Source organism: Antrostomus carolinensis, unplaced genomic scaffold (genome assembly GCF_000700745.2).
Source record: "Antrostomus carolinensis isolate BGI_N321 unplaced genomic scaffold, ASM70074v2 scaffold558, whole genome shotgun sequence".
Classification (NCBI taxonomy): Eukaryota; Metazoa; Chordata; class Aves; order Caprimulgiformes; family Caprimulgidae; genus Antrostomus; species Antrostomus carolinensis.
This window is the reverse complement of record NW_010332226.1, coordinates 44,145-67,301: the sequence shown is the minus strand read 5'-3', so window position 1 is coordinate 67,301 and position 23,157 is coordinate 44,145. Positions and strand designations below refer to the sequence as shown.

General features: G+C 36.2%; 1 protein-coding gene across 13 annotated transcripts in view; it reads left to right on the top strand.

Annotated features, from left to right (window-relative positions):
- Window positions 1-531: 531 nt before the first annotated feature.
- The window catches only part of LOC104529198 (sodium channel protein type 1 subunit alpha), a 64,353-nt gene continuing 41,727 nt past the window's right edge, over window positions 532-23,157 (top strand). For 7 of the 13 annotated variants that reach the window (XM_010173427.2, XM_010173424.2, XM_029086333.1 and 4 more), the window contains exons 1-10: window positions 532-798; window positions 7,961-8,079; window positions 12,742-12,831; window positions 13,623-13,751; window positions 14,457-14,548; window positions 15,456-15,728; window positions 21,146-21,209; window positions 21,811-21,952; window positions 22,105-22,311; window positions 22,795-23,100. In XM_010173427.2, the coding sequence (XP_010171729.1) occupies window positions 532-798; window positions 7,961-8,079; window positions 12,742-12,831; window positions 13,623-13,751; window positions 14,457-14,548; window positions 15,456-15,728; window positions 21,146-21,209; window positions 21,811-21,952; window positions 22,105-22,311; window positions 22,795-23,100 (1,689 nt within the window). Of the gene's footprint in view, window positions 799-7,960; window positions 8,080-12,741; window positions 12,832-13,622; window positions 13,752-14,268; window positions 14,361-14,456; window positions 14,549-15,455; window positions 15,729-21,145; window positions 21,210-21,810; window positions 21,953-22,104; window positions 22,312-22,794; window positions 23,101-23,157 lie in introns of all 13 variants that reach the window. The other 6 variants (XM_010173426.2, XM_010173422.2, XM_010173423.2 and 3 more) reach the window with 2 other exon arrangements.

The following is a 23,157-nucleotide window of genomic DNA, read 5'->3' as shown; positions in this document are numbered from 1 at the left end:
CTGATTCTATTGTTTTCTGTGCTTGTTTTCTGATACTCTTGCTGAACTCAGTGGAAATTTCTACATTAGCTGTGATGAACTGTGCTATTTATAGTTACCAATATAATCCTGATTGATTCCAGAGGAATGTAAGGTGATTTTAAGACAATTAAGTGTTATGAGGAATGTTATCAATATTATCAGTGTTACCTGATTGTTAAGTATCATTCTTTTGTTTAGTTGAAGTAATAGTCTGTTACAGTCCTAGAGTTGAGAAATTACTGCAGTTCATATAAATAGCATAAGAACTACACTAGTGTCTCTTACAAAGGTCAAATCTCCAACTAAACTGCTTATTTTATCTTTCTTTACATAATTTTCAATATAGTGTATTTGAGCATTCCAACATAGCATAAACAAAAAGATCTAAAAATAGATGTTATATCTTTCTTGGTGATTTTAACATGTTTGTTTGAATTTTATTTTTTGCTTTCTTTTAGTATTTTCCTATGCAGAAGAATAAATGGTAATTAAAATGTGCAGGATGAAAAGATGGAGCAGTCAGTGCTTGTACCACCAGGACCAGACAGCTTCCAATACTTCACTAGAGAGTCTCTTGCAGCTATTGAACAACGCATTGCTGCAGAAAAAGCTAAGAATCCTAAACAAGATCGTAAAGACAATGATGATGAAAATGGGCCAAAGCCAAACAGTGATTTGGAGGCAGGAAAAACACTTCCATTTATATATGGTGACATACCTCCAGGAATGGTGTCTGAGCCCTTGGAAGACATGGACCCATATTACATCAATAAAAAAGTAAGTCTAATATCAGTCCTGTTCATATGCTCATGTTTGGAGTGCTTAATTATATTAATTTAATTTTCATGCAGTGGGTTATATAGCTTGTTACTTCAGTCTGTTAATTTGCAACCATGTAGGAAAACATCATTCTAATAATGTAGAAACAGTAGATCAATGCTAAAAGCACTAGGTGTACAACAAGAGCAGAAAATGTTTTATGCTAGTGATATATATACATTCTGCCTTCCAGAAAGTTAATAAATAAATATTTAATATCTTCTAGTTATAAAAAGTTGATTTAGCTAATGTATGTTTTTAGAATACATTTACCCTCATGTGTCCTTGGCACACTGGTCCTCCTGCTTTACATAAGGAGGAATTTTGCAGTAAAACTATTTTTAGAATTAAATTAATTAAATTGGCAACAAATGTAACATTATGACTGATTGTATAATATGGTTGTACAATACCTGTAGCAAGGTATAAATAAATAGTGTGAAAATCTAGGCTTCTATTCACTGCTTTCTCAATTACCAAAGTGCCCACTGTCATCTATGGTACAGAACAGACTCCATCATCCTTAATGGTTACTAGCCTTTCATCCTTTTATTTTAATTTATAACAAAATTTATTACTTTGGTATAATTTAATTTATATCAAAGGAACTTTTATATCAAAGCTGAAACATAGCATGTTGTCTTTGATTATAAGCAATGTATAATACCTATACAAACATAATAGATGACATACTTTGTAAGCTTTAAAAAAGTGAATATATATTTTACACCAACACACCACCCTTTCTCTAAGGTTCTTCAGATTTAAAACTGACAGCATGAAGCAATACATAACACATTTTGTTCCTAGAAATCTGCTTTGATAGAAAATTCTTAGGAAATTTATAAAATCAATGGAGAAACACTGGATAAGAAGAAAATATCATAAAGAGAATGTAAAACTAATTTAAAAGTTTCTGGTGGAACTGGTCTTGAACAGCCCTGGAATCCTTTCAGGATTATTCTGTTGCACAGCCCATATGCAGCAGAAAGGGTTCACAGTTTACAGTGACAACTAGATTGGGTGATACTTTAATTATTAGATAGTGTGATTATGAAAACTGTATAAATATCAAGACAGGAATTATTTTGACTTTTACAGAATGCTGTGTTCTAAGTGTCACAGTTTGCTAAATTTCATGTGATTTTTGAGTCCTGTTTTGACAAGAGAGAAAATACTATGTGAAAGAACAATATTTTTGTCTTCATTATTTGATGCCTCTGAAAGAGCCTTTATCTGCCCTTCACAGTGCATGAAGATTTATCTTTAAATCACAGTTCTACTTTTACAAAGACAAAAGATGCGTTTCTATAAAAGCAGGCCTTGTAGAGTACTAATTGTGTTTATTTATGATACAAAATGACAAATAATTATATCCCTACCTCCCCACAGCTCATCCTGGACACTTATAGTCAAGTCACTGTCTTGTGTGTTTTACAGTGAAAACAGATACATGATACTTATGACCTACAGGTACGCTTTTAGAGCCCTTAGAAATGGAAGACCCTTTCAGTGCCTTCACAGGTGGAGTTGAAAACGTATTACATGAGGCAGGTCTGATGACAGAATTGCAAGAAATGGAGTGAAACCAGCTGAACATATTCAGCCAAGTTTCTCTACTATTTGAAAGGAAGAATCTTTTTCTTTGCACACAAAATAACTTTTACGGGCAATTCACATACCTGCTGAGATTCTCTTCTTTGTGCTGAAGTCCACACATTCTCTCTATGCACATGCTTTAATCTTCTGCAGGACAGAAATTGAAACAGCCCTGTCAGCCAAAGATAAGACAAAAATTTCTCACACCCTACAATTCTCTCTGTTATTTCTTCCTTTAGTGGGAAGAAAATAGACTTTCCTAACAGAGAGATCCAACATCTATTTCAATTTTACGACAGTAATTTGACTTTAAAATATCCAATTCCTAGATTTTGTTATCTAGTTGTATGTGAATTCTGGAAATACTTTTATCTTATTTCACTTGTCTTTTGAGAGTATTGGTAGCAGTTGATGCTGCTGCAAGTCTCAGAAAGAGAAATTGTTTGAGAAAAGCCTGAAGCAGATGTTAACATCTCCAGGAAGACATGAAGGACTCGTAACACTCAATGCATTTACTTCTGTACCATTTAACATTTCACCTTTCTCTTTATTCCTCTCTGAATTCCACCTTGTAAAAGCCAAGGAGTCAAACCGCACACCCTCTCCCAATGTAATGGTCAGACAACTGCTGCATGTTGGTTAGAGATTTTATATTTCTGCCTGAGGAAGTATCTATCTGAAATGATAGGGATCTAATGAAAAACACTAGAATGAAGGAAAATACTTATTTGTAAGAAAGGGTTAGGGTAGGTGTATGGATTAGCAGATGCCACTATTGCTTCAGACCTCTATTAAGACCTCTGCATAAAGTATACCTGATCCATCGACAGAAACTATATCAGTCTGGCTTCCAAACTTTCAAACAGGGAATAGAAATGGTTACCTACAGCACTTATCAAATTATACTAATGAGCATGAGTGTTTATTCAGGAAACCTGTGTAAGAATTTTGGGAATATCCTTTTTATTCCAAATTTGAGCCATGGGTGTGAAATCATAATTTGCCTCATGTGCAAGTATTGCTTCCCACTTGCTGAGGGGTTTTTTGCCTATTTTCATAGCAAGATTGAACAAGTTCACTGTATTCTTGCATGCATTGAATGCTGAAACATCATCTAGAGTGTTTTACATTTCATCTTTGTAACTTTTTTTCTAAGCAATAGGTTTGTGCATGCCATGATTTGATACAGTTTAATTCAAAAAAGACAGGGATAAAAAAAAGTGTAAAGCTGGTGTGAGAGCTTTAAGCTGTGGATAAGGTAGCCCTGAGATGAAAAGTTAAAAATTAGAAAACCTGTTAAGAAAAACAAAAACAGATAGGTGTGCTATTTTTATGGTTTTGTAACTGTGCCTTTATGCAAAACCTGCAACAGAAGAGGACGTATTAATGCCTGATATGAATCTGAAGTTGAAAGTAAAAGGAAAACATTTACAACCACTGTTTGACAACAGAAAAGCCAAGGTAGCAAATTTACACACCTGATAGTATTATTGATTTACATTGTATCACAGATAGCCTGAATGCCAGCAAATGTACCCTTGGAACATAATTATTTTATTATATAAGACAATACCTGTTCTTATAATCTTATGTTCATATAATGAAATGGTGGTCAATAATGCTGGTGTTTAGAACTGTGAAGTTTAACATTTCAAATAGTTGCAATGCTCTTTTTTTTTTTTTTTTTTTTTTTTTTTAAATCCAAAATTGAGTAAAAATGAACTTGGACTTTACCCATTTTTTTTGCATTTGACTTCTGTGTAAGTGCAAGTCAGCGTTTTCCCAGTATAATAGTGACTGCCTGTTCATACCCAAGCTGCCATCACAAAGGATGAAGGAGGTTTGCATCATTGTCTATAGAGAAAAGATCAGCTGGAAACCCACAAGATCCTGACCTGCAGTCATGCATCAAAATCTAGTCCACCTGGATTCATGCTTTAAGGGTTGACTATTTTCTCCTGAACCTAGGCTGCTACATTAAAGAGGAGGGAAAGAATAGGTGGAACAAAATGGGTCTTCCTTCACTTTCCTCTTGCTATAATATAGATATAGCATTGTTGATTGCCACTCCATGCCCTGCCTCTTGCCAGAAGAATGTTGAACAAAGTCTGTCAGAAAAGGAGCTTCCTTTTGTCCTGGCAGTTGGTAATATCAATCCCTAATCTGATCAAACCACTAGCTCCTGGGTTTCTCAGATTTGTATTGGGTTGCAGAAACAAAAATAGTCTGTAAAATTGCTTTACTAAATTTCATTACATCAGAAAAGGTGAATGCACTAGTGATTTTAGATATTTTTTATAGTTGTAAGCAAAAGAATTTTTAATTGAAAAGTTCTAGCAAAACAAAAAGTTAAGATCTTGTTATAAAACATGGTTTCACAAAATAACCACAAAAACAAGAAACGACAACTTCCAATATGAGTCTCTTGTTCTATCTGCCCCTGAGATTTTTCCCCAAGAAGCTAAGGACCCAGCTCAACCATATATCACCTCTTGCCTTTCAGAAGGTCTTATGAGGTTTTAGATGGTGTTTATTTAACTGTAGGAAGTGGAAGTGCAATGGAGTAGCAGTCAGCCTGCTAAATGTAGCCTTCCAGAAACAATATTTAAAGCTAACTGAGAGGAAGAAGAGGAGAAATAAGGTTTTGTGAACTCAAGAGGTTCTTGCGTCCCAAGAGGTTCTCGAAGACTATATCTTTGTTCAGTGTGGACTCTTCTTCCCTCTTAGCTGCATCTTCTCAAAATATTTCTCCTTCTTTGGAGAAAGAAATGCTAAGAATGCATTTCCTGGGGTTATATCAAATATGGCAGAAGTTACAGAACTGGGATCCAACTTACAGATGCAAAAGTGGAAAATCAGGGACTTCTCTTTAGGGATTTCTTTGAATTTATGTTCACATTCAAATACTTTGAGGGTGATCAGATTTCCTGCCTTTATAAAATGATTAAAGCACTTTATAAAACCTAAGCTCTGCAAAGTATACCTAATCTTTCATATACAAACATTAATCTTACACTTTGTTTAGAATTTGTTTAGCTTTTCTCAGTGTATGTCTGCTTTGTCCTGACAGCTTTAGGTGCAATGCTTCATATTCATCCACACTGCCTACATATTGGCTTCCATCTGGGTTGAGTCTGGAGTGAGATATAGCAGGCTTACCAGGAAGGGAAGCTTACACAGGGATTGGATATCAGCTGTTATCTGTATTTTTTATGGAAATTCTTCTTCAGAGATAAGATACAATTTTAGTTCCTGTTTAAGGCTGGAATTCAGAGGACCAATAAAGTCATTCTGAAAGCTCCAGTCACAAAGATGCTTTGAGTGAAAAATTAAAACTGAGGTAGAGAATTTATGTCTTGTTGGTTCTGCTTATGCAGGGCAGCAGAAAGTGGAACAGCTAAAATAGCAGCAGCTTCCAACTGAAACTGTAGCTGTGCCAGCATGCTGTTATTTTCCATAAGGCACAATAGAAGAGAGATGTATGTTTAATATGCTTGCATTCAAAGATTTTTTTTTTTAAATGTAGATTGACTAGACATAGGTGATATCATCTTAGATACAAAGTGAGTAGGGAGTGTGATTTTTAATATATTTTGTGAACTACCCTATAGCTAAAAAAATCAAGAGCTTGAGCTGGAGGCTTCTGAGCTGTGTGTCCTGTGGCTTTGAAAATTGTTATTATCTGTAATCCATAACTGGAACTGTAATTTGGAAACATTAGCTCAGGCCTTATCCCACTGTCCTCAGTTTCACATGCTGTTTCTCCATTTCTCTGCAGAAGCAGGGAAACCAAATGCATACCTTACACCATTCCTACACATCTTGAGTTTGTACTGAAGACAATATAAAGTCTCACTATTAATGTCCCTTACTCTTAAGCGGTTTGGTCTGTGTAGGAGGGTGTGCTGTGTAGAGCTATGATGGAAAGAATATTCAGGGAAAAAGCCAGCAAGTGAGCTGGACTCAGACAGCTTTTCCTCAGGGCTTAATCTCTCCTTCTTCTCTGCCTTCAGTACTTGGTATCTGTCATAGACCAGTGGAAACCCCCATCTCCATGTCTCTCTCCACCTCCTGGATGCTCCTAGAGATTTATATTTGTACTTCATGGTCCATACATACTAATTTTCTCAAGTTTTCTCATGTCTAAGCAAACTGAAGAATCATCCTTCTTGAACCTCCTTCGCATATTTTCTCTGTCTGCCAGCCTTCCCAGAAATAGCCTTGTGGTCTGCTTGCTTTTAAAGTCTTGAAGCCATGCTCGACGTCATGGACACCAGAAGAGACCAATATACACTTTCCCACACTTCCACTGGCATTCTAGTTTACAGCTCACTCCATCAGCATTGTAATGAAAAACAGGGAGGTTTTATCATAGCTTATTTGTGAAATGCACAACTCTGACAAAACAAAACAAAACAAACGAAAAAAGCTATTTTGGACATTTCCTTTAATTCAGTTTTAATTTAGGCTATAATCCTTGCATCATCCCTTCCACTGCATGCAGCTTTGTTCCAAGTTACTGAGCCTTCCTTCTGCAGTGTTTTTCATTCTTTTCTGATTGATCTTGCAGTTGAAGAGCACCTTAGTGCCACAAAGGAACCTGACAGTCCACATTTTGCATGCTGTAGTGTTAATGCTGTTGCAGTCATGATGGCCTACAGTGGAAGCAAAGCAATGTTTGTAGGTTTTGCTCTCATATAATTTATATTTGGCTCAGGGATTTATTTGAGAAAAATAGACAAACTCAGTCTACGGAGTCTTCTACAATTCTCTCAAGTAAGACTTGCATACCTTTAAGTTTCTCTAAATTTGATAGGCTCTTTGGCTGTTAAAATTAAAATTTAGCAAGTATGTATGTTCCGCAAAAGTTTCACACTTGCAAACCAGAATTGTGCAGGGAGGTCATCTGGGATGTATCTCTTGTTCTCCTCCAGTAAGGTTTATTCAGATACCCACAGTCTTCAGAGATCTACCTAATCATGGCTATATGTGTTAGTGCTATTTCCCTCTGTCCTTAGCACAAAGACCAAGAAACAGACTAGATTAAAAAAAATACAAACAAATGGGTACTCTATTAAATCAATTTCTATAAGGATTTCTTTTACTAAGACATCATTAACATCCACAGGTAAGGTTTCTCTGCTTATGGTATTTCAAATGGGAACAGAGTGTTTTCTATGGGAAAACATAAATAAAATTATAATTTTAGTTAATTTCTTCACCTTTTTTGCATTAAACACATAATGTAAATGTATCATGTTATTATACTGAGATTGTTTAATGAAGAAGTAGCATAAAATATTAATGACTTGAATATTCTGTATTTAAAGTTATATTTTCATATGTTAGGCGCATCAGGTAAGTACTGGAAATAAGTTTTATTTTTTAAATGAGTCATAATTGTTGTATTTTAGCTATTCAAAAAGTTACAGTTTTGGTGATTGGTCACCAGGAACAGTTTTAAAATGAGCATCTACAGTGAATACGCACTTATAAAATGTCTTTTCTTTCTCTTTTTCAGACCTTTATAGTATTGAATAAAGGGAAGGCAATCTTCCGATTCAGTGCCACCTCTGCTCTGTATGTTTTAACTCCCTTCAATCCTCTTAGAAAAATAGCTATTAAAATTTTGGTACATTCATATCCTTTTTCAATGGTTGTTCAAAATGTTACACACTAAAATTAAGAAAACTCATAACTCTTTCTGTTTCATTGTAAATAAAGGTTTTCATAGGCTGTTTTTTTAATTATTATTTTACAGTGGAAGACTTATGGTGAGGTTTTATAAATACTAGAAAATATGTGTATATCATAGAGATGCATTTTAGCTATTCTGTTAAATTTGAATAGTTGTGCTGTACAAATCTGCAGATGGATTTAAGAATCCATCTTGATCAATTTTTCAGAAAAGTTTCTTCAGATTTATTCTAACATGGAAATTTTTTTAACCCCAGATTCTTGTTTCACTATGCAGTTTGTGCTCACAAATTCCAGAAGAGCTCTGAGTTTTTCAAGCAATTAGGCAGATATGCAGCTGCTCAGGAACAGCTAGCTCAGGGATATATTTATATTGCTTTTTAGGGGTCCTACTGAGGCCGTCCTTGACACCAGTTTTATAGTCTGTTGCAGCTGGAAGCCTGGTTCATGCATGCTGAATCTCACATTCCCAAACCTGCCCAGTTGTACCATGAGCCTTTGCCAAATTTAATACATTTCCAGAAAGCACAGGCAGCGGTCCTGCAGGTGGATTGCCGAGCATTTGTATGTGCTTGGGGGACCATTACTGATGGGATGGTGCACAAGGTAAAGTTTTAGACTGGCATGTGGAATTTGTAACTGACGTTCATAACAGGTTGATGGGAATTTCTAGCAGGTGAGGTGTTGGTGCATTTTTCTTGCAAAACCCCAGGACTGGGAAAATTAGTCACCAACTGAAAACTTAAGTGTGACATTTAAGTTTTTAACATTGAATAGTTAGTCAAAGGCAGAAGCCTGATTATTAGAGACTGCTGGCAGAATCTTCTAGGTCTTTGGAGAAAGAAAGAAACAAAGCTGATTGCTGCTGACTCAGAAGATCTTTTCCTCTAAGTTCCCTGGAAGTTAAAGCAGTGAGAGAAGGGGGCGAAGATGTCTGGAGTGGAGTCAGGGAGCATTTGGGAACAGTAGCTAAGGGACCTGACAATCACCTACAGTCACAGTAGAGGTGATGGTGAGAAAATGCAACCAAATACTGTCAGGTTAAAGTCTCTAATGACTGCTCTTCGATTCAAGTTATAGACTCTGATTTACAATGCCTTCTAGCCCTGCATCTGTGATAGTTGTGGGTAATTATTTTTACTGGCTTACTGATTACTGAGTTCAGTTTTGGTTTTAAGTTCCTCCTAATTGTGTTCAAAGAGTATCCAGTTGGTCTTGATGGCAGTCAGAATAAAAGCAATTCTAATAAACAATATGCAATTCCAATATTTTTCCTTCTATCTATTAGCTGATTGGGTGTGTTATCATGTAATTTAGCTCTGTTGTAGGAGGTTTCCTTTCACTATATGGACTGATTTCTTTTCCAACTGTCCAACTATAGGATGAGCTATTTTTGTCTTAGATGTTAGGGGGATTTTCTTTTTTATCTTAAACATAAGAATAGATGCACAGGTTCTTTTTTGTATCTTTTTTTCTTTCTTTACTTCAATATATTACAAACACTACAGCTAAGAACCACATAATATGTTCCATAATACAGTTTAGATTTCAGCTGCTTATACAAGGTTAGCCACCTGTAAGGAAAAGATTAGGGGGTAATTTTGCTTATTATTTTAATAATCTTCTGACTTTTATTGATAAGCTCTACTGCCCTCACGTTTTGTGGTGGGTGTTTGGCATTTTGGTCTTTGTAACAGAACTGTACCTTTCACTTTCAATGTGAAAGGTGTGCGTTGGGCACAATGAAACTTCCACAGTGATTGGAAAACCTTCATCTGTACATCCTCCAACTTCCCCGAAGTTCTGCATAGGTCACTCAGATCACATGTGCCCAGACACGTCGTCAGATGTTGCTCCTCCTGCAAAGAAACAGAGTGTGTCTCTTCCCAGCGTTCAGAGACTTTCCTTGCAATTATTACGCCTCACTACCAGTACCTATTGTAATACCAGACTGGTAACAGCATGAATTTTTCTCTCATGCTCTGCTGACTTATCTCCTGGTATTCTGCCTTTTTTTTTTTTTTTTTTTCCCTTTTGCCTGCCTGACTCACGTTAAGGTAGCGTGTGGAACTTTTGAGACATCAACACAAGAGTGATGGGAGATGGCCAGACTTTGGCAATTAATAGGAAATGATTAAAAGATGAGAAAAGGTGAGGGGGTGAGCAGACAAAGGGAGGTGTCAGTGGCTGGAGCCGCAGAGTGAAAGAACTGTTAGAAAGGAATAGGGAAATGCTCTAGAGAAAATGTGGTGCCTGCTAAGTACTCCTGTGCTACCCTTTGTAAGCTGGAAGATAAGAGACTTCACCTGCTCCAGTAATTGATTAGCTTGATGCTGCATACTGCCTCTAAGCCTACCACTTGCCTATATAGCATGAAAAACCACATTTCCATGAAGAAGTCATCGTATATCAGAATTGTTTACCTGTGTGTATAGTTGAATTATTGTAGAACATAAAATAAAAAATTAAGGGAATGTTGAGCTTGTAAATCAAACACTCAAAATGGGGGCAAAGAAAGGAGAGAGACACAGGCATTGAATGTGTCAGTTATGTTTGAGATTCCCATAATGGAAAGCAAGGCCAGAGTTTGTATTTCAAAGTATGTTAGGCCTTATTGCGCATCTGCTCCATTCAAGAATGAACAGCATTTTGGCCATGCAGCTCATAGATGTGGTGAGGTATGTACAGAGCGAGCAATGCGCAAGGATCTACCTGTGGCCTTTGTTATAAATGATACCTAGCTGTAAACGCATAATACACTGCATAGGGGTAAAACCTCAGCTCTCCTAAGAGGACATTCCACTTCTTTAACTGTTTTTTTGAGACTATTGAAGCTGCAGACAGGCATCTCCAAGTTTTTCAGCTACCAAAATGGACCCTCTTTATTTAAAGGAATTTCCCAGTTATTTTAAGACAGACTCCCTAGAGCTGACTGTGGACTGGGAGGCATTGTAAGGTATTCTAAAAATTTATTCTAAACCCTGAACAATGATTTTTACTGTTTAGAGCTTGTATGACAACATGATTTTCAAAAAAATTGAATTCACTAAATGAAAGATATGATGATATTCGCTGCTTCATCAGGCATTTAGACAAAGGTCACCCACCTATCAACAGGAATCAGGCAGCTAAATCCTTCCCTGTGATTTAAATGTTTGCTTGAAAAGATATGCTCAGGTGTTAGTTGTTCATCAGCTGTAAGTGATGATCTTAATATTTGCACCAATTTTCTGCAAAGTTTAGGGTGAGATGTTACTTCTCCTATTCTTCCTTCACACAGAGTGAAGGGTTGGTTTTTTGGGAGGTTTTTAGTCCAAGCTATAAAAAATATGTCCCAAATAACAAAATGCTATGTAGTTGATTAAAAAAAAAAAAAAAAAAACAAACAAACAAACAAAAAAAAACCCAACAAACCATTAAAAATCGTGGGCTCTTATATACAAGTTTATTTGTAAATGGCTTTCTTCAGTTTAAGCTACCTTCTTTGCCAGTTATGTTGATGCAACTATTTTTAAGGAATACATCATTTAGAGAGATGACTAGAGGAAAAATTAGAGTTAACCATTTGGCATAAAGATGTAGTGGTTCTTATTTTTTGCTGCCATCATGTGGCCATTTTGAGTCAGGTTTCGATCTAGTTTAGTTCAGTTTTTCCAAATGTTTGAATAACCGTTTACTCTATTGCCACAAAAAGGGAAGGATCACACTGTTTGTAGAGCCAGTGATCTTGTAAACCAAGAACACCACAGTGGGTGTAATGAAGCTGCAATGAGCTGTTAATCTGGGTTTCATAGTCCTGGAATACCTAATTGTTCCTTGTTGTCACTCTAAATAAAATTAATTTTAATTCTACTCTTCACCAGTTTTCCATGCTTTTCAAGCAATTGACCACAAGGTACTATTGAACCATTTTCAAATTAGAGCACTGGTAAAACAAGAGATTCTTCTTTTGCTACTAATGTGTGTTTTGAGAGCCCAAAAATAATATTGGAAAATTATTCACCTTAATCTGTGAGCTGTCTGTGGATTTCCATTTCACTGACTGAAGCATGCACTGCTAAGCTAGTGATAAGGAAACGTGAAACACAGTCACTTGAGCAATTAAAATGAGTATTCTGTGTTTTGTTTTGCTTTTGAAGACTGGTTGTGCTGGATGCTGGGGGTGGTATGTGCTTTTTCTGATAGCTCTGACTCATGGCAAATAGGATAAACTTTTTTTACCTTGCATATGCCAGCTGTTGAGTTTAGTACCAAAATTATAGAAGTGAAAGACTAATGCTTATTCAGTCATGTCATGTACTTAAGTAAAACACTATTCTTCTGTAAGTTATTTCAGTTTTGGCTGTTACCTCCCAGGCATGTGAGAGCCGTCTCCTTTGCCTTTTAATACCGTCTGAAAACAAAACAAGAGGACATCAACAAATCCAAACTAATATTAAAGTTTAAGGTGCTAAAGTGAATACTACTGGGTTAATCAAAATATATATGCAATGTTTACTGAAGTCTAAAGCCTTTGTGTAAATGGTAATATTTTACTGTATGTAAGATATATGGCTGATGTGATATTGTGTGAACTACTATTGTGTTTTCCTTAACTATATCTACATTATTCAGCATGCTTATCATGTGCACTATTTTGACCAACTGTGTATTTATGACCATGAGTACCCCTCCTGACTGGACAAAGAATGTAGAGTAAGTTGCATATGTTATTTAAAGCTATCTTTGTCTGTTCCTCTAGGAGTCAGCATGCCAGTAACTGCAGTCATGTGTGCTTGCAGGAACTATCATGAGATACTATTACTATTTCCTCTCTAAACTGTGTAGAAGTGCTGAATAGTTATTTAAATCTCCTTCTAGTAGAACGATTGGGTAGGGAAAAAAAAGAAAGTTGTTTACAGATAATATTCTACTGAGATTCTACTAGTTTTCTCTCATCTTCATGGTTTAACATCTACTCAGTGTTTTACCCCTCCTTCGTGCCACTGCATTAATAGTAGAACCATGGCCATGTATTTGTACGCGACAGTTAAGGACAGTATGTAAGTATTCCTAAAGTGAGAATTCAGTGCATGCTTGCATTCTTCCATTTTTAAACTTAATACTAGATGTTAGTGATTCAGACAGTGTCCAGTAACTTACACTCACAACTTTCTCGGTGAACAGTAATGGATCTACTGTTGCATACTTTTAAACTGATTGTCACCGATAAATTTTTAGTATGTCATTTATTTGATGGATTTATTTATTTTGATTTATGTAATAGATAAGGACTGCTGTACTTCAACAGTATGTCTCAACTAATATGTTTAAATACACAAGTATATATGATTAATATAATGCATTTTAGAATAAATTACCTGTTTACTGTATTTCTTTTCCAGTTTTGAAATAAAAAACTTTTTCATTTGCTTATCACGTTTCTATCAGAATACCAGTGTAAAATGTTGGTACTTACTTTGATTAAACTTTACTGTTTTTTCCAGGTATACATTCACTGGAATTTACACGTTTGAGTCACTCATAAAAATCATTGCAAGGGGCTTTTGCTTAGAAGATTTTACTTTTCTTCGAGATCCATGGAACTGGCTTGATTTCACTGTCATTACCTTTGCGTAAGTTTTTGGTTTTTGCCTTTTCTTCGAAAGTGAAGGGAAAAAAGGGCATGAAATTAGTATCTAAACATGTCAATTTTGTTAAATGGAAATTCTTGTATGGATTATTTTTGTCTAAAACAATTTTCACATTCTAATATGCATATTTTGTTGTAAACTTAAATACTGCAGAAGCCATTAGTACAGCTAGTATTAGAGAGGCTAATTTCATGTCCTGCATTTTTTTCTCTGAGCAGAAAAGGAGCATCCCTTTGACTTCATTCTCCAAACTTACCAATCTAGTCTAGATAAATTTTAGGCTTTCAAAGTTAAATCACTGCGATTCACTTCAGAGACATTTAATTTAACTGAAGGCTCTGAAAGCATATTAATGCAAGGCAAACTGCAGTGAAAGGTAAACCTCTGATTGTTGATAATTAATTTTTTGCTAAAAACGCCAAAGCGGTCTTGATGAAAGACCCAAGTAAGTAGCATAAACTTTGCCTAAATTCTGAATAACTGTGATTTAATCCTACAGGTATGTAACAGAATTTGTAAACCTAGGCAATGTTTCAGCTCTTCGATCTTTCAGAGTATTGAGAGCTTTGAAAACTATTTCTGTAATCCCAGGTAAGAAGTAACTGGTGTAAGGTGTTAGGCCCCTTGTACCTCCCAACTGTTCCTTTTTATCCTGTCATTGTTTGTGTGTGAACTCCCCTATTACAGATATGTGACAGAGTTTGTGGACCTGGGCAATGTCTCAGCGTTGAGAACATTCAGAGTTCTCCGAGCTTTGAAAACAATATCAGTCATTCCAGGTGAGAGCTAGGTTAAACACTGAGGCTGACGTTAATTCACTGAAACAGAATTCATATTTTTTAAACTTAAGTCTTCTTTCCACAAAAAAAGCAGGAATCGGAAGATATTTTCACTTATATCTCTGATTCTTTGCTTTTTAACATGAGCTCTTTTCCTTTGAAATCAGCCTTTGAGTTTAACAGATTCTTGCATGAGACATTGCAGTACACAGCGTGTGTGGTTTGCATCGTATGATGTCAAGCTTTCTTCTCCACATTCAATGAATATCAGTAACTCTGAAGTTTTCTTACCCATGTGTATCTTACATACATGATGTCCTGTGGTATTTGTTGTGAATATTTGTGTCTAAAAATAGAACTGTTCGAAATGTTGACTTAGTAAGAATATGAAGGAATAAGATAATAAAGAATAGCATGGGCATTGCATGGGGGATTTATTATCTTGAAATTCTACAATTTTCCAAACCATCTCCAGTTTTATAGCATTAAATTTTAATCCTATTTATTGTTGAACAGCCTTTTTACTACTTACTTCTAAATCTAGTATGTTATAAAACTGATAGTAGCAAAGGTTTGGGGCAACAGGTATTGAGAAATAAAAAGAAAGAAGGCTTTTATGTGAGATTCCTGTACAGCATGAATAAAAAAGTCACTTGTTTTAGCATTAAAACAAGTGTTTTGCAATATATGCAATTCATTCCATTCACAGTTTCAAATGAACATAAATTTCAGCTATTTATTCATTTTCACAAGTGAAAAAGCTCTTCACAAAAGTGTTATTTCACAGACATTACAACCATTTATTTGGGCTTCTGCATGAAATCTATAAGTTTACTGGGAGACACTGTCATTTTTATGCTTTAAAAAAGTTTTGAACATCGAAATAAAAATTCTTTTGCATTTGCAGGCTTGAAGACTATCGTGGGAGCCCTAATTCAGTCTGTGAAGAAGCTCTCGGACGTTATGATCCTGACTGTGTTTTGTCTGAGTGTATTTGCACTAATAGGGCTGCAGCTGTTCATGGGCAACTTGAGGAATAAATGCCTGCAGTGGCCTCCAGACAATTTTACTTTGGAAACAAATATTACTTCCCAGCTGAACAGCACCATAGGAGAAAATGGTACATTGATTAATTCAACAGTGACTCCATTTGACTGGAAGGGGTACATTGAAGATGAAAGTAAGTATTGTCAGTATAATTCTTATTGAAGTGATTTTGGGAAAGAGATTGTACATTTAGTTAAGACAGAGCAGGAGAAGTGTTTTCTCTTTCTCATAGATCTGGACCAAAATCCAGTATGGAAGAGGCAACAAGGAATATGGTCTTTCTACTTGATATAGCTCTTTTTCTCAGCTCTCTCTGCCAAATCCACATCTCCTCTGAGACAGAAAGAGGTCCAAAGAAGTTCTTAAAATTACTTAATAGTCTTAAATTTTTTCCCTTCTGATACTCCAAAGCAAGATCAGCAACAGACTGCTTCGTAATTTCTGACAGATGTTAGAGACTTCAGACATTCAGTGAGGATTCCAGTGATGGAGTCTTCAGTATTTTTACTGTTTATCCATTCTTGCACTTCACTATCCTTATTATTAGAAAGGGGGTTTTTTAAGGTCTAGCAAATTTTCTTGCTGATATTGAAGCTCATTGTTCTTATCAACTTCACCAGGCATCAAAAGCAAAATATTACCCGTCATTAATCACTGTCTCTGAGGTATTTAGAGACTATCCTTAGGTTGTCATGCCCTGTTCTTTCCTTTTTCACTCTTCTTTTTGTACGCTAAGCAACACAGATCATTAACCTTTTTCTCTTACAATTTATTTTCTAAATCTTGATCTCTCATCTGGATCCTTTCTTGTTTGTAAACATCCTTCTTAAATTGGAGTACTCACATCCAGGCATTTCTTCTCCACATGAGGCATACTAAGTAAAGAAGGATTATGTGGTAGCCTAGTAATTTCAACTTCTGTTTTATATATCCTAGGCTAGGGCTTGACATTGTTTACAATTGTAAAATCATTAAATCCTGTTCAGCTTGTGGTCTACCTGCTCCTGAATCTTTTACAGACTTTTACTCCATTGAGTTTCCACTTTGTATTTCCGCAGTTCATTGTTCCAGCCTGAACAGCACCCTGTTTTTTCAGACCATATCCCCAGTTGTCCTGGATCTTTTAAACTGTAATTGTTTCCTCAAACTCACCACCATCCTTATCAGATCAGTATCATTTGCAAATTTGGTAAGTGTTCTTCCATCATTTAGATTAGTTAAAATCTTGAAGAGCACTAATCTCAGACAAACCTCTTCAGAAGTTGTTTTGATCCATCTTTCTATTTTGATAATTTCCTGAAGTATGATTTTCCAACCAGTTTTGCCAATACAGAGTAGTCTGGCAAACAGAATAGATAAAGAAATGCATTTCAGTACAGTTAAATGAGGTTACAAACCTGAGCTCCCTATCCCAAAAATCCATACTGCACACTTCATGTTGAGATAGGTTCACAAGCATAAAGACTGTAGCTGATGGAATACATAATCTCTAACAGTGAAAGTTACTTTTGGAGAAAAATAAGAACTAAAGAGGAGAGAGAGAGAGAGAAAGAAAAGGAAAACTGTGGTCAGCTGTGAGAAGTTTTGGGGTCCCCACATGAGTCTCCTCCCCTGGGTATCCCTTCCAGTGCAGCAGTGATCACGCCATAATATTTTTCCCATAGCAACCATGTGTTTTTCATTAGCACCTCCTCAGACTCCTTACAGGTTATTCTTCCTTACAGTGCTATTAATACTAATTGGAATGCAGTTTGATGAGAGCAGGTGCGGCACGGCCAGTTGGTTTTTAAGCTGATACATGCATGTTATTAGGTCACCTAATAGAAAACCAAAGCTACAAGCAAGGAGCAGGAAAAAGGGGAAGAGGACTGAATCTCACACCAGAGACAATTAATACCTGTGAGTACCTGCTGCAACAATAATGTGTTTGCAGGTGTAATGTCATGAGAGTAAAGGCAACATGAAAAACAGCATAAGAACAAAGTAAAAATAGGCTCTGGAAAACACTACCACAGCAGCTTATATGAAAGATTGCAGAGCTGCAACTGAGGCAAGATATAGAAATGCAATTGGAAATCCCTTAGTAATAGAGATGCTGAGACACCTAAGGCACCATGGAGCAGCCAAAACTGAAAAAGTAAGGCTAAAACTCTGCAGCCAAAAAGCTAAATAAATTATTGATCAAGAAGGCAGTATTGCTCCTGTATTTTGCATTGCTGCAGTTGCTACTGGAATACTGTGTAAAGTTCAATTTAGATAGAATGTTGAAAAATTGGAAGATGTTCAGAGACGAGCAGAATGATTAAAGGGTTGGAAAACTTGCTTTATACGAAGATAGACCAGGAGCTCAACCTCATTAGCATATCAAAGAGAAGGTTTAAGGGGTAGTTTCATCACATTTGAGAAAAACCTCGTGGGGAACAGAAATTTCATCATAGACATATCTTTGATCTAGCATGCAAAGATGTAACAGGTTCAATAGCTGCAAGTCAAAGCCAGACAGATTTTGAATAGAAGTAAGACAGCTTCTAACTGTGATCACACCGCTGATCAATGACTATGATGGATTTCTATCTGAATTTCTTAAATCAAGATGCAATCTTTTTGTGAAACTCACTTTACTTGAACATGTGAACTCATGGAGATCCCATGCCACAGGGTATAACAAAGCCTAAGCAAAGTCTTCTAATGAAGACCTAGACTTCAAGGTCAAACTTCATTTCCTGACCTTCAAAGAATCTATAAACTCAAGCCCTGATTTAATTTGATTTAAGACCTGAAGACCCCTAAAAGACAAAGCTGAATTGAATTAGTTACAGAAAGTACTTATTTATTCAATACTTGAAACTTGGGTGTATTTACACAGGATTTCATTTGCACTATTAAATTTATAATGGAATTATGAGTATTATTATGAAGTTCATAAACTTGTCCTTGCTTACCAGCACTTTCAAAGTGAAAAATTATCTTCTCACAGCTTCCTGCTCTCTTTTTGCAGGTGAGCATACAGGATGCAGAAATGGTTCTTAAACCAACTGTGGCACAGAGCAGTAAGAAGGGATTTACCTGGAGCTCAGAGCAGTGTAATGGCACTGTCTTTTGTAGGAATTATAAAAGTCTTTATGCCCATAGTTGTATATACTATGCAAAAAAAAACCACCACCACCACCAACAACAAAAAAACCACTTAAGCCCTAATTTTGCCTCTAAGCTAAATTTTGGAAATACCCTTTGGAGCAACTTTATGTAAGCATTTTTTTCCCCCACCTTTTCCTTTTTCCAATATAGTAAATCTGATAAACTAGGTAAGTTTAAGTTTGTCTTGGCAAGCTTACCATACACAATTTTTTTCCTGGAAAATAACATCTCACAATCTATTTTGTGAAATAACAGTTATTCTTAGTTATTACCATAGGTTTACCCAAACAACTGTAAATTCCTTTGAAGTAAAATGCTTACCTACCAGGTATTTTTTCCCATTTCCCAATCAAATAAAGGGGAGACAAACATCTACCTTTGATGTAGTGAGGGACTTTTCACATTACTTTGGTAAAATACAATTCAGAGTTTTGCATCTAGTTACGGACATGTGCTTATACCACTCAGTTTGTGTTGTTATAAAAATTTTCCTGTCATGATAATATTTTGAGCATTTTTCATGGTTGTATCAGTGCACTCAGAGAAAGGCTGGGTGGCCAATATTTCCTTTGGAGCTGGCGAGTACAGCATGCTTACAGGGCGCATCTTGTCTGAACCACAGAACTTGAATACAGACCCTATGTTAGCAGTTCAGCTCAGCTGATGCAGCACTGATCATGACTGACTGCTCCATGTAAACTATATCAAGTCAGGTTTGTATTCTTCCCAGCCAGCTGTTATATTCCAGCATCTTTCAATCATGATTAGCTGACATAATGCAGAATAAGATTTGCTTCATAAGGGTCAGCTGTGGTCAGCATCATGTCAGCTAACTTTGCTATTTACAGCTGTGTTTGAGCACAGTGCAGTTCTGCAATGCACACCAGCCCAGAATGACAGCAGCTGCTCGTAGGGTTGTGCACTTTGCACAGTACAGCAGATTGTACCCAGTAAGATGCAGGTCAGTCATTAGACACTGAAACTGAGTCCTTCACAGAGTGTCAGAACAAGGTCTACGTACAGCTTAAAACCTAACACTTAAATGGTGAATTTCTCTCACAGGATGGAGAGATGCAGCTGGCTGGGGTACCATGTGCCTCCTGCAGCAAATCAATGTGCTGAGCCAGTAGCTTGAGACATCTCCTCAGACTCAGAATTCATTAGCTTCTGTAGTGACTCTGCTTGCGCAGCACAGCCACAGTCAGGATTAAACTTGGCTGTACTGGTAGCATTTCAAATTAGATCATTCTAAGGGAATCTAACAGGCTAGTTCAATGGAAAAGAAATCCAATGTGGGGTTTAAATCTTCTGAGGAAGCAAAAAAGTTTCCACCTTAACTTGAAAGCTGGAGCCAAGAAGTATTGGAAGCTGGGGAGCTGCTCATGTCAACGCTTTTGGTCTCTGTTGGAAATGGGTTACTGGGTTATGTGGTCTGACCTGGTACAAACTGCATCCTTAATCCTGTGACCAAATGGGAGATCATTACTACAAGAAGAAGCTCCTCCTGCGATAATTCTTCCAAAAACAAGAGCTTAGCAACTGTAGGCATCTGCTTTGAGGGGAAAAAGAAAAGCACTTCTCAAGGATACGGTCAAAGTGAATCTTAATAAGCACAACATTTTGCTCATCATCTCTTTATTCTTCTAAGAATAGAAAGGTCAATGTCTTTGTTGTTTAAACCATCTAAAATGTCCTTTAAATACAGGATTACTATAAAGATTATGGGATGATTTGCTACAGGACAATTTGGTGGGACTTACCCAATTTTTCTTTCCTATGGTGATCAACAGTTTCATCATATACTCCTAAAATCATACAGACACAAGTCAGTGACTGTTGCAGTAATTCTGTCTGAGTTAAATTTTGAGGTATACCAGGATCTTCACACAAATCAGTGGGCTAATTGTAGTGTGTACTCACCCCTAACAGTTAGAGCCATTGACAGCTGGGTGGTTTTTTGCAAAGCTCACATATTTGATAACTGTCCCAAGTGTTTGCAGGTGACAAACCTTGGCAATATGGATCAGAAAGTTTGAAATAAACTATCGGTATTTTTTTCAGATACAATTTAATTATTATAATAAATAACTGTACAATATAAATTCACAAAATGTGATTTATTTCAGTAATCAGACTGAAGGAAGAATTGTACATTTCATCCAGCAGCATTTGACAAGATTTTTAGTACATTTTGGCATTTAACAGTAAGTGCTGTGAGTGATGGCACTTACTGCAATTCATATTGTAATTTACTTGAAAATGATGGTCTTGCTGAAAAAAAAAATACTACTTGTTTAAAATTGCATCTTAAATCACCTTAACACTTTCAGAGCAGGACTTTATTTCATAGAGCTGTAAGAAAGCTGTCATATTCAGAATGTTATAATTTTTAAAAAATTCTTTTCTAAACAGGTCATTTTTATTTTCTGGAAGGGCAAAACGATGCTCTGCTTTGCGGAAATAGTTCTGATGCTGGGTAAGACCAAATGTTGTCATGTTATTGCACCCTATCCAAATTAGATCCATGTTCTTCAGATATGCAATTGGAAGGGGGATATATTTTGAGTGGCCACTTTCTTTCATGTAAGAAATACTAGGATTTTACACTGGGCTGAGGATTTGGGTTCCTGGTCAGAATTCCGTGGATTGGTTAGATGAGCGTAGTCTGCATGAATGAATCAGTAATTTGAAGCTGATTAGTGTAGCTCCTGGATGAGAAGTGACAGACATAGCAGCTGGAAAACACATTATTTTGCACTTCCAACTGCACATGAGTATTAACAGGCTCAGACAGTAGAAAGCACTGACATTGGCATTAATATTGTAACATTAATAATTAAATAAATTATTTGGAATATTAAGTTTTAGTAGTTTAAATTAAACTTTTTACACTAATTTTTATGTGCCTTTCCTGATTAATTTTTCTAGTGTCCTTTAAAATATTTCTATTAACTGCTTTTATTTCTGTTCTGATTAAGTAAAGAAAAATCCACTGTTTAGTCCTAGTCTTCTCCTGGACATTCCAGGTGATATTATTGAAATAACTATATAAAGTAACACTCAGTTTGTCTTTATAGGCAGTGCCCAGAAGGATATACATGTGTGAAAGCTGGTAGAAACCCCAATTATGGCTACACAAGTTTTGACACCTTCAGCTGGGCTTTCTTATCACTATTTCGCTTGATGACTCAAGACTTCTGGGAAAACCTATATCAATTGGTGAGAATTTTTTAATGCAAAATAGACTAAATATGCTTGTACCAATAATGCAAGAGGCCACAAATAACTTTTTTGTTATTTTAATTTTAACAATATGAACATTAGAACTTTTATTAACCTATTCTTGCTTATAAATATGTCCTTATTTGCAGACACTGCGTGCTGCTGGGAAGACATACATGATATTTTTTGTTCTGGTGATTTTTCTGGGTTCTTTCTACCTGATCAACTTGATCCTGGCTGTGGTCGCCATGGCCTACGAAGAACAGAATCAAGCAACCATGGAAGAAGCAGAACAGAAAGAGGCAGAATTTCAACAGATGCTGGAACAGCTGAAGAAGCAACAAGAAGCAGCTCAGGTATAATTTATGGTGTAATAATGCAGAAGTGTATGGAAGCAATTTTACTAGAGTTATTCACCCTCTGATTTCTGAATTTGGAGTTATAAACACCCTGCTGAGCTTTCAACAACAGAGCTAGCTCAGAGATTGTCAGTTCTGAACTAAAGACATTTCACTTTGAATGATCCAGCCATAATCAACAAGGAATATTCAAAACTAGGTGTACATTATTCATTATGTTTTTCTTAGTCTAGTGTCATCAATACAGTCTGTTAGACTTCTGCATTTAAAACTACTCATGAAAGATGGAAGAAGATTATGACCAACACATATCTTGAGTCAAATGAGTAATAAAAAGTAGGAAAAAAATAGGGAGAGGATATCCTATGGAAGGTGTTAAGATCCAGGGTGGTTGAACTAGAAATTCTATATAAGTAAATTTTTAAAAAGCATGATGTCAAGGTTTGCTCAGTGACACAAATTCATTCTGCAACATGGCAGGCAGCAGCAGTGGCAGCAGCAGCAGTAACAGCATCCGCAGAATCCAGGGAGCCCAGTGCTGCAGGAGAAGCAGGTGTGCTCTCAGGAAGTTCCTCAGAGGCATCAAAACTGAGCTCAAAAAGTGCAAAAGAGAGGAGAAATAGAAGGAAAAAAAGAAAACAGAAAGAGCAGTCTGGAGGAGAGGAAAAAGATGAAGATGAATTTCACAAGTCTGAATCAGAGGACAGCATCAGAAGGAAAGGTTTCCGATTATCTATTGAAGGCAATAGATTGACATATGAAAAGAAGTATTCTTCTCCACATCAGGTATTGCATATATTTATTTTTAGTAGAAGCATACATAGGCTGTTACAAAACTAGTTT